General features: G+C 35.6%; 1 protein-coding gene across 2 annotated transcripts in view; it reads right to left on the bottom strand.

The window, feature by feature from the left end:
• glra1 (glycine receptor, alpha 1) overlaps positions 1–12,943 on the bottom strand; it is a 103,011-nt gene that overhangs the window by 44,782 nt on the left and 45,286 nt on the right. For both annotated transcript variants that reach the window (XM_056472083.1, XM_056472082.1), the window contains 2 exons: positions 8,119–8,342; positions 2,224–2,306 (listed from right to left, as the gene is read on the bottom strand). In XM_056472083.1, the coding sequence (XP_056328058.1) occupies positions 2,224–2,306; positions 8,119–8,342 (307 nt within the window). The remainder of the gene's footprint in view (positions 1–2,223; positions 2,307–8,118; positions 8,343–12,943) is intronic.

Below are 12,943 nucleotides of genomic sequence, written 5' to 3'. Positions count from 1 at the left end.
CATTCTGAAAACGTATCTCTTTATACATTTCTGGAGGGTGCCCTATATGTCCCAGGAGCTACGTTTTATTTTTCAGGTTTTTTTTCGCGAATCCACCAGAAGCCGCTGTGTACGCTTTTTGAAATCTCAAATTTCTCTCGCGAGTGCCATTCACGCCTGCTGTTCTGACTGTTGGCTGCTGTTGACTGACTGTTTGACTGTCCGAATGACTGACTGACTGACTGATCAACTGACCCACCCTGATCGACAAACCAACCGTATTTCAAAAAATGTTTTAAAAAGCACAGATTAACCCAAACACCCACCTCCCTAAACCCAACCGACAATATTGAAAAGCAATCCAGAAAAAGAAAAGTTCTCGCCTAATTTTTACCACATTTTCATACTTTACCATATTCTCACCGTTATTTACTTTTCTATTTTTGTCTTACCTGCTTTCTGTACCTTTTCCTCACTGGACTTGAAGCCGTCATCATTGTCAACTCCTCTCTATGTCTCAAGTAAACCGACGCACATGGCGAGCTAACTGGACAACTGGTAACATTATGAAAGCTGTCCATACAGAGGTAAGCACGAAAAGGAATGGCGTCATACCACCCCAATAGCATTTGTTTTAAAAATGAAATGCAGCCATACGTAGCTCTGGCTACATAATTCGCGATCTCCAGAAACGTAAATAGGGCTACGTTTTCAGAATGAGCCTATGTTTTGTAAAACTGATGCAACCATTAACTGACTCATGACTAGATTCATTCTTTTTTTTTTTTTTTTTTTTTTTTTTTTAAAGATTTATTTTTGGCCATTTTGCCTTTATTAGATAGGACAGTATTTAGACAGGAAGCGAAGTTGGAGATAGAGAGAGGGGGGTAGGGTAGGGAAATGTCGTCGAGGCGGGATTCGAACTCGCGACGCCCTGACGTGCTACTGCACCATATGTCGACGCGCTAACCACTAGGCTATTGCGCCGACGACTAGATTCATTCTTATCAGAGTATCACAGTTCACATTACAACTGTCATCAGAGCACTGTTATACTTCCAAATACTTTGACTCTTTTAGGCAAAATGTCTACCTTAGCTGAAATATACAGTTCTAGGTTCAGTGTACTGTGGTTGTGACTGGAAAGCATTTTCTTTATCCAAACCAAATGATCCAATACCTTATGCTCATCTAAAAGAAAAGATCAAAGCTTACATTTCACAACAAAAATCAATGGCATACAGTCATGTGAAAAATTTAAAGAGCCCCTATTATGGGTTTTGGAAAGATACCTTCCATGCAGTGTGCAACACATCTCTAAGTGAATGAAAACATCCAGCTGAGGTTTAAATCTGAAAATGCACCTTGTTTAAAAATATAGATTTTTTAATATCAGTTGATTTGTGATTCATGTTTAACTTTTTTTATTTCCTCATTTATTTATGTCTTAAATTGCATTATAGGACCTTGATCTTTCTTTCGACAACTTTTAACATTGAAAATTTTGAAAAAGTGACTTTTATTAAAATTTTTAATAGATTAAAGTGATATATTGTCTGGGTTAGTGTTGTATATTACGGTACAAAACCCTTGTAATAAACTTTCAGTACATTTTCTGTTATTTTACAGACGTACAATATGTCTCTATATATTATTTCTTATACATTAAATAATTTCAAACTACTTAAATATCAATAAAAGTCACTTTGTAAAATTGTAAAGTTAAATTTTCAACATCAAAAGCCGACAGAGCAGAGATCAAGATCCCATAATGCAATTCACAACCGTAAATTAAAGAAAAACACTTGTAAATCACATCAAGTACAGAAACTGTTAATTAACAGATTTGTTTTGTTTTGGGTTTTTTTTACAGTGTATGATGCAACTTCCTGCATAAAGTTAATACATAATATAACCCCCAACAAACCAGATCCATCACAAACTCCAAACAACAAATATATTTCCTGCTGCTCTTAATTTTCAAAAACCTTCAGCCAGACAAAGACTCTCCAGTAGAAATACACTATAATTTGGCAAATCTGAGAATCAATAGTAAATAACAGAAATGGGTAATGTCAGGAAGGGCTTGTGCTGGAAGCCTCTCTCTGCTGACTGCTGAATCTACTTGAAGGCGGCTTTAAATCACTACACTCTTCATCTGCTGGTGCCAGCCAGTACAACATCCATCTCTGCAGCACTGAATAAATCCTCTCCATCTGGCTGAAAGGATCAGGGCATACTTACAGCTCTCCAGCTGCATTATACAGGTCTGCACATCCATAGGGAAATTCTTCAGGTCCATGGGGCAGGCCAGAACCAGTGTTATTCTGAGAAACAACAACAGCCGCTATCAGCAACAAACTCCACAACAGATCAAATTAAACAGCTCTTACTTTCTTCCTTTTCCACCGGTCAAGCCTTTCAAATGTTTGAAGGAACAGTTCAGTGTTGTTTTAATGCTGCTGGTAATACTTTACATTAAGGTCCTGTATTTAAACATTAATAGATGCATTTGCTAACATGAAATATTGATGATTGGTGATATATGATTTATAATATGTTATATTAATTGGCCTTAACTACTATGTACTTGAATCAAAATATAAATAAAATGTACTTAACGAATTTTCAATGTATTGCGGATCACTTTTGAGTTGGTATATGGGTAGGGTTAGGGAAAGGTTTGGTGGTATGAGCTAGGTTAAGGTGTAAGGAATGGTAAACAGTGTAATTATAAATGAACTAACTGAAATTAATTACAGATGTACACACATTCAGGTATTTAAACAAGCATATGTAAAACATGTATTTACACAATAAGAACATTCTAATGAATTAGTAATTTCATTCCACACTGTAAACCCAACAGTAAACTTTATCAAATGAAATGAGTGGTCAACTCAAAATGTACTGAAAGTTAATTCTACTCATTTGAAATAAGTTTTGAACTCTTATATATAGAGGGTTTTTATAGACTCTTATTATATTGAAGGTAATGCGTTAATTAAATACCTCATTACTTCAACTTAAATGTAGTAAGTTCACAGTACTGATATAGATCAGTTTTTTTTAAACTCTGATGGTTTGTACCAATCAGTTTCCTAAGACGGTTTGAGTTGCCTTAAATTAATGGGTTTATGGTACTCAGTCAGTTTGAGTTCTATTCATTTATTGGGTTTTACTGTGCTCAAATTGCTTTGTTTACTCGAATGGATTAAGTTCAAAGTTCTCATTAGGATTAGGATGTACTTGAATGTTAGAAATGTGTTATGCACCAATACAAAGTTACCTGTCAAATAAATTAACAAGAAAGATTATTTAATTATCTTGTTTATGAAGACTGTAGAGTGACGCTTGAAAAAAAAAGACTTTGAATAAATGTTTAAGTAGTTTGTGATGTATGTTAAAATGTGCCCCCTAAAAGTACAAGTGCCCCCGACCCCCCCCCCCCCCCCCCCCCCCAATTACTCTGAGAACCACCACTGTAGTTAAGGCCACTTAATATAAAGTGGGACCATTTTTATTCAAAGCATTTAAACTTAACCTGTAATACTGTATTTTATGGTTTGCTTGTTACACAATCTATGTACGCACTCTAGTAATAATACATGCATAATTACAGGTATCTAACACCAAAGCCAAACCATTTAGTAAATGCATTTAGCTAAATTATATTACTACGTACTTAAATGTAATGTAATAAGAACACCTTAAAACAATGTTTAAAGTATTAGTTGTGAAAAATATCACTGTTGTGCAATATCTCTTTTGTTTTGTAGCGGTTCACAGTGCATAAACTGTTAACAAATATGATTTTTAATTGTGTTAGTAGATATATTAAATAACCATAGTATGGTTTACATTTGTATGTGATTAACTAATTGAATCTTATGGTAAAAAGTGTTACTTTATTGGCATTTGCTAAAAAATTAGAATGAAATGACCTTTTATTTGAATATACTAATTTGTAATTTGATTATTTTCTTAGAAAATAATTATACTTAGTTTTAAATTATATTTCATAATCCATTATTATCAGTTCATTTAGTTGTTTTCATCTAATATTTTAGTTTAACTTCTTTAAATTTATGTGGGTAACACTTTATTTTGATGGTCCATTTGAGTATTAGTAGACTGTCTGCTTAATATCTGCTGATGCTGATGCAGAAACTGACTATAAGAAACTTTGCAAATACACACTAACCCTAACCCCAACCTAACAGTCTACTTATAATCTAATGAGAAATAGTTGGCATGTAGATGCAAAGTAACTTAAATTCAACAAATGGACCATCAAAAATAAAGTGTGACCTTTATGTTTATTTATTTATGTGTGCTCAACTTTTATACTTAGTGAAAAAAATATTGAATTTGAGATTTTTTTCATGTAATTAAAAATTTATTAGTTTTTAGATTTAGTTGACTAGTTAATTTGACTTATTATTTACTTGCTGCCACTAATCTGTTGCAAAGCGAATCTGATTTTCTCGGATAATTTCCACCCTCACCGCAGCTCTCAAATCAAATATGGTGCTGGTCGTTTTGGTTTTACGAGACACCTGGTTATGAGACACTGGAGAACCAATAATGTCTGATGTTATTGATGTCAGACCTGGAGCACAGGTGTCACATTTGATTTGAGATCTGCAGCTGAGGTTATCGGTGGAGATTATCAGCAATTATCTTCAATTTCATTTCGCTCATCACTTTAAATCACTAAATGTAAAGAGTAGAAATTGAACAAACCATTCTCATGGTTCCATTTGACAGCTCGTAGTCACTATACATTGCTATCATATGGAAGTTATAGCATAAAGGATTGAATCGGTATGAGGATGAGTAAACATTTAAAGATTTTTTTATTGAATTATTAATTTAAGTTGCAATCCTTTTAAGAAATGTAACGAAACTCTATTAAATCTATGATTATTAACTCTCCCTCATATGATCCTGAGGCTAGATAAAGAAATAGCCAAGAGCTCTGATCCAATACTCCCTCAAGGCTGTAATCACATCTCTATCACAGGATAGTGGTTATAGTGGTTATTTACCTGAAATGTTCAATTTAACTGTGCGCTGCGGCTGGTGCAATTTAGAGGGAGTTCATAGCTAAGACCAAACTGATCTGAAAGGTTCATTTGATGGTGTCAAGTTAAGAGATCAGGCTTTTCAATCCACACAGCTATTCACTACAATCCCAGCCCTCCTTAATGCAGCAATGATAAGACGTAAAGTGAATTTGGAAACGTGCTGAGAAGAATACATATGTTTGTTTGTTTTTAGCTTCAAGACATTTCATTTTTTGATAGTAAGAATTTTTAAATATACTAGAAAATGAAGCAGTTAATGTGTCTATGATATAATTTAGAAGAGCAATGGTGAGAATTTAGGATTTGTAAAAACAGTATTGGTTTGCAATATTATTACAGCTTAAAAAATCTGTTTCCTATTATTGCTTTTTTTAAAATATTATTAAGCTGAACCGCTTCTTCAATCTTCAAAATCACATGATCCTTCTTTCTAAAGGTGCAGTAGGTGATTGTCTTCAGTAGTAATGATTAAAGTAAATTAAATAAATGTATATATATGTATTTTTATATTCTGGGTAAAGCATAAGCCTAAAAAATATTTATCCAATGAAAATTTGTCAGGCCGATAATTCCCATAATTCTGATAAGTAGCCGAAACTGTCTGTCAACAAATGTAGATCTGCGCAGTCGTTCATGCAGAGCTGCCGTTTGCATGTGCACAGAGCTAAAAAATAATGCTGAATCAAAACTTTTTCAATCCTGAATAAATATTGGAGTTAAGATCATTGCACACTGAATCCGAAATTTTTGTCCGCAATTTTCGTACGTTAAAAAATAAATTTGACCTCACGTTGTGCGAATCGTACTGACACACTGCCTCCGAAACTTTTGTCCGTCATAAAAAAAATTGGGTTCAATTTTTTTCACTTTTCGCATCCGGAAAATCGGTGTTTTGACAGCTCAGAGCCACCATACAAGCAAAAATGCCCTAATTTGAGATCCAGAAAACTTTATGACAAACACAGTGCATAAAATAAAGACAGAAGGTGGCGGCAATATATGCTGGATTCAGTGACTGCCGCACTTCTCCCCTACTGCTGCTTCGTGTGTGTGTGTGTGTGTGTGTGTGTGTGTGTTGCCCATAGACATGATAATAGAAAGCATGGTCTGCTTTCAGTCCATTGCTTTGACACGTCAACACGGCCACCATCTATTATAATGTCTATAGGTACTGCCAGTCTCTGTTTAGGATTGTTTTACATATATGAATGTGTAAAGTATTACAAGCAATGTTTCAAATTCCCCAGGTTTCCTGAAATAAACTTTGCATTTCGGGATAATCATCGTAGCACAGCTTTTTGATGAGGAGGAGAACTCTCCTTCCTCTATGTAGGCAAGTATTAAATGAACACAATATGTCGTCTATTCCTCTTTCCTTTTCTAATTTGAAGAGAGAGGAGAACACAGTATCACTGCTTGAACTGATTCCGAAATGTTTAGTGTTTTTTTGTGATGGATAAGTTAATACACATCGGACTCAGTGTGCAAGGTTTGTTTACGTGATGAATTTTTCGCATATTAACGTGAAAAAAACGCACATGAAAATTTTGGTTTTACTTTACTTTTGCATGCTGGAGGAAGGTTGACACCATGGCTGAAGTATTTCTTTTAGAGAGGTTATGTTATGTTTACAACTATTTTAGTCACGCAAAGCAGATGTAAATTTTGTTGTTTTACGAATGGGTTATATGCATGGAAGTGTTGTTCAGCCACTGAAATCTTCCGTCGAAAGATTGATGTGACTATTTTCAGTTTCATAAGGGACCTTTTACAGCATCGATAATGTCGATTTTTATTTAGTTTAACAACAAAACATCAGTAAACAGTGCTATTTCGCTTAGCCTGCTTTACAGAGCTGAAGTTGGTTTTCACATCATATTGGTCCATTTTTGAACAATGACAACCTGTGACGTGCTCTCTATATTGTTTACCATGCTACTCTAAATATTCGGTCTTAAATAGCATGTAAGTATGGCTTCGTAATAAGTGTACTTCCTGCACTAAGCATACAGCAGTCGTTTTAGGACAAAGCGCGTGAGAGCATAAGACCAGCAATCCTTGCATGCATGAAATATTGCACATTATGACAAGTTTTGCTTGCTACACAACTGAACACGTGCTAGATATAATACAGTTTTTCGTTCGGAAATGTAGAATTAAAAAGTACCATAAAGTTTTCTAACTGGTGAACGACATGACCTAGTGGGTTGTCTGCTGGTATCTTTACGGTGTGCGTTCATGATATCAGAAGGCGTTGCTTTGGACAGCACGGGTGGGACTGTGTTTCAAAGACATTATGCTAACCGGTTAGTATTTTAGCAGATCACCCACTGCACCCTTAAGAAATATTTCTTATTATTATTATTAATATGGAAAACAATCGTACAGCTTAAGATTTTTGTTTAGTTTTAGTCTGTGACAGGTTGTTTTTTTATTTTCTTTTTAAGATTCTTTGATCAACAGAAAGTTCAAAAGGTCAGAATAGGAAATAAAATGTTTGTAACATTGTAAATACAGGTAACAATAGAGCCACATATGATTAAATAGTGTCTCCTAGCTGAACGAAAATATTCATGAAAAAGAAAATGTGTATAAATAAGTGTAGAAGTCTTTTGGATTCCTTGTAATGACAAGCAAGTTACATTTGAATAATTAATTAACCCTGTTTCAGCCAAATTATATGTTGAGTATTTTGTATGCTACATGCTAGTTCTTGCTAATTGTTGATGATAAATTTAAATATCATACACTAATAAATAGATTATTATTTTTTTATGTGGAAATTTCTATAATCCACTGTTTTAGTGGAAGGTTCCATAGTGACAACAAACTCTCTATACTAAACCATGTTTTCTCAAAAGGTCAGTGTGTATTTAAAACTGTATGTCATTTTTTTTCAAAGGGCAAACCGAAATAAATCCACTCTCGAAAAATACAGACAGCAGTAAACATCGACGTGACAACTAGCCGCAGTCTACCATCACAAGCATATGTAGGCACACCATATAATGCATTATCGACAAAATTGAATTACGAATTGTCCTCTAACCTTATACTGTATAAAACGTTCCCGTTTTTGGAGATCCTCAAGAGTTTGTTGTCAGTGGTCACCTCGTGGAAATTGGCTCCCTTTTCATTGGCAAAGAACAGATCGGGTTTCCAAATGGAGTCCAACATAGAGGGATCGAGGTCAAGGGAGTCATCGGGATATTCGCTGTAGGCCAGCCGAGGGTCATTCCACTGCTGTCTCAGGAAAATGTTCACTCTGTAATCCTGTGGTGCACAAAGACAGCCATGTCAACAGATCAGAGGTGAGATGGAAAAAAAGACCTAACATCAGCTTAAGAAACCTGTGAAAGCTTCTTTTTTTTGATAGCATGTCTAAACTTAGCGCAGGCTAATTTGGAGGCATTTCAGTGTATGTTTTGCTTGAGGTAATTGTTATTTTTTTTCACAGGCAAACCGGTGAGATGGCCAGTGGGTAAAAGCAGGTAACAAAGCGGTGGCATTTCGCCCCAACACACTGCCATAATTGTCAATTCTCCTCCAAAACAGGCATGCAGTTCTATCATTTCAGGGAGACCATTAAACTGTCTGGCCAGTAATGTACCTTGGGATGATCGGCAGAAAATATAGTGGACGACCTTTGCAATGGCAATCGGCTTCAACATGCAAGGACATTTCAGGGCAATTATCCTAATGTAAGGTGACCGGTTCATCCCCAGAATTTCCAAATATTTTGATGGAAGAGAATCATCTGTCTCAGGTTATTAGATTTGCCTCTCAGAGAAAGCGCAGCCACCGCGGCACGGGGAAAAGAACAAGTCCCATCGATTTTACTTTGTCAATATTTCTCCTTTATGATAAACAGCCCACGGTCACTGTAGATGCAAAATGAACCCCACCAAAAACAACAGAGCCATACATTGCGGCTTCATTACCGGTAGCATTATCTCCCAATTACTCAGGTGTTATGTAAACACATCTGTTCTCTTCAGCAAACATGCATTTAGCGTCCCGGAAACCTTGCATATATATGGAGAAATTAGTGAAACCTTTCGCTCTTGTCTGCTGTGATTATCCGAAATCCATTACTACAACCAAACAGGATGCCCGCAGTCAAACGTTCGCCTTCAAATGTACGGCTAGTTTCAGACTGAATGATTTTGCAAACAAGCGAGGAGTGGGCGCACATTCATCAGCGCACACACAACTTTTTTTTCTGATTTGATTTCTCTAGGCTAAGGAGAGTGATTTATGGCAACAACCCACTCATAATGCGATTCAAGCCCAAGGCCAGATCCTATCCTGACGGTGACATATTAGAAAAAGTTTGCACGGCTCTCGCGCGCCCAACTCCGCTAACAAATGACGGACGCTGAAATGTACACGTTTGCTCTCTCCTGCTTCCTCAAGAAAATGAAAGAGCTGGCGAGCTAATTAAATAGCCACTCGCCTGTCCCGTGGGCCCCGTGCCTTACAAAAAGGGTAAACAATTAGGACAGTGGAAGGCCGGGGGGAATGCCAGTCTCAGTTGTGGCCGGAGTCGGTCAGATCATTACTGGAAGAAACATTGTTCTCGGCTGCCCTATAAGCACTAAAGATTTATCGATATTGCTGGCGTTACCTGCTCCTGCCCCTCCACCTTGCCACCGCTTGCTCAGTGTGAACATGAGCATGAGCAACTCGGATCAATTCCACTGGTTATGGAGGAAAAAAAGAGTGGAAAGCACTGTGTTTGTTCTGCTTGAAGGGGTTTTGCAAGCTGCTGAGGTTTTGGACCTGCTTGGATGGACTCAAACTAGAAATCCTGGCAAAATATTACTTCTTTCTATGCTCATAAACACTCAGAAATGTATGACCTTCATCAGGTCAATAGTTGGAAGAGGGTATTTCAATATAGCAATATCTAAACAATGTGGCCATTGACGCACACATGAACATACAGTATAGCTTTTCTTGAAATAAATGCTATACAATTCTATAAAACGCAGTGTTATATATTGTCGCACTATACTGTGGCAATATTATTGATCAGTTTATGCCACTTGTTCAATAACAATAAAATGAGAGGACGGAAAAAAGTAAGGGCTCTATTTTAATGATCTAGGCGCAAAGTCTAAAGTGCATGCCGCAAAAGCCTTAAGGACATGTCCGAATCCACTTTTGCTATTTTAAGGACGGAAAAATACGTTCTGCGCCGTGGCGCATGGTTAAACAGGGTTGTGCTTATTCTCTTAAGGAGTTATGGGTGTGTTTTGAGAATAATGTGCATTAAACCAATCAGAGTCTCATCTCCCATTCCCTTTAAGAGTCAGTCGTGTCGCGCCATGGCGCATTTGCTATTTACATGGCAGACTTTGTAAGTGTAAAAACTGAATGTTTTACTAGCTAGAAAACAGTTAAACAGACCATCTGAAGCATGAGGATAAAGAATGAGCCTCATCCATTCGGCCTCTTTACGTTCTCTTTCTCTTCATTTATACTCTATACTCCTTCATTTTAGTGGATAAGGAATCGGTGTTGTGTGCACTCCACTGAAGTCATCCATTAGCCTACATAATTAATTTCGTTTGTTAAGTGCAAAGATTTGTTTCAAAACTATTTCTTAATTCAGTTCTAATTTCCAGCAAACAAATAAATGAACAATAATAACGATGTGTGGTCAATCAACTGAGTTATATGCAAACACACGTCCTATTGGCCCATATGGTCCAAAACTCGACAGGTGGACAAATCTAAGCTTGTTTTTATTAAAACAAATATAAATATGCATATAATAAAGAATACTACTACTAATAATAACAACATTATACAAAAGCAAGTTGTCATGAATAAACTGAAAAAAGCCCCCCGAGATAAAGAAGGCATGAAAGCAGTGGTTTTTATATTTTTGTAGAAAATAATAATTGAATCCTTTTGTTTTTAATTCTTTATTTTTCTTTTTTCATTTGTAAAGATATTTGTGTATTGCTGTACATCCTGTGTGTATTAAGCAAAGTGTACGCGTTTAAGGCGCACAACAAACACGCTTTAGACCTGCTTTTAGCTGGTCAATTGCACAGTCTATTTTATTAATTCGTTCATTTTCTTTTCGGCTTAGTCCCTTTATTAATCTGGGGTTGCCACAGTGGAATGAACTGCCAACTTATCCAGCATAGGTTAGTTCCTCAAAACAGCAACATGCTAACAATGTGCCTTAACACACCTCCGTTCTAGACTGGGATACACATGAGTCCACAAAGTGGAACAAATGGATTTGCTACTTAAACAAAGTGGTGAAAATTAGGGTTGCGCTGGTCTGAAAATAGCCACACATTGCGTCAATCACGTCTTGCACCTTATTACGCCGGGTGTATGATAGGCCTCTATGTCTTTTAATATATTACTATCATTCAACAAATACTGATAACATACATCTGATGGAGCACACATGCACAATGAACATTGTTAACTGATTTTCTATTGTCTAAATTAGGTGTCGGGAACTTCTTTTTTTTTTTAGAAAAGAGCCATTTCTGATTTGTTTTTTTGGCAAATGTATTTTTAAAGAGCTTATATATTTAAGCTATATATGCTTATAGTATATACTATATACTATATATTTACTACTATTGGTAATACAGGTTTTAAAAACACCTTTATTTGTGTTCATGCACAACTCAAAAATTAACAAATATGAAGCCTCTCATGCTGAGTAATCCTGAGTGAAGAAAGGACAATTTATAAATTTTTTTCTTTTTGCCATCACCACTTATAAATGTTGCTTGAATTCACATGTACGAGGTTACCATTGAAATCTTGCCCTTTATTGGTGTTGCAAATCAAGTTTATCCAAAGAGCAACACACGAGGATTGGTTGAACGGTCTTTTGATTGTAAACTGAGTTCTTATTCATTTTGTTGTAAATAATTACAATAAAAAGGAATTGTAATTGTGTTTTCAATAGGAAACTGATTTCTAGTGACTGTAAACTGTAAAATATTATTGAAGAGAAACAGTTGGATAGCTACATATTTTTGGTCAAAGAGCCACATGTGGCTTGTGAACTATAAGCTCCCTACCACTGGTCTAAATAAACACAAGGAAAATGTTAAAAATAGTGTATTAGTTTACTTTAAAACATGTTTAAACGGAAATTCAGAATCACATTTCTGTTTTTGGCACAGAATCAGATGATTTTTAAGGTCAGCAAAAAATACAAAAAAAAGAGAAGACTAATATAATTTGCTTTTTGAATAAATAAAATGCTAAAATAAAGGTTTTAATTATGAATAATTACCATATATATCCACAATAACTGTTTGTTGTTGTTTATGCTTATTACTAAAAGCAGTCAAACAAATATAAATAAAACTAAAACACTAATTAGTGAGTTACTCCCTCTTTTCTTTGAACACCAATAATCCAATTAATGTTATATGTCTGATTTCCCCTGTATACATTCACGTAACACATAGCCAATGGTGTTAACGTGAATACAGATATTATGAAATAACTCTGTATTTATCTGACAGATGAAATGATATCTCTGCAGGCTGCACACACTTCAGTTGTGTATCAGTGCGAGAAACATATTGAGATCATTTTGTGAATACTGAGCTTGGTTTACAAACAGGCATGTCTTGTACTTTATTTTCTAATTCGTTCTCTTTTTATGTAAAAACTAAAACAAAAAGGACAAAGAAGCTGGTAATTTCAAAATCATTTTGGAAGAAAAGCAATTGCCTAGCAATTAATCCACAGATCACATGCCGAATCATGGGTCGTGATCCAAATGAATCAAGATCAGCCACGATCTGCCTATACTGAAATGATTTACCTATACTGGGATGGCATTTCAAAAGTAGTTATAGATATAAATAAATATAATA

Source organism: Danio aesculapii, chromosome 14, assembly GCF_903798145.1.
Source record: "Danio aesculapii chromosome 14, fDanAes4.1, whole genome shotgun sequence".
In the NCBI taxonomy this organism is placed as follows: domain Eukaryota; kingdom Metazoa; phylum Chordata; class Actinopteri; order Cypriniformes; family Danionidae; genus Danio; species Danio aesculapii.
Note: the sequence above shows the minus strand (reverse complement) of the source record. Positions and strands in the feature narration are given on the sequence as shown.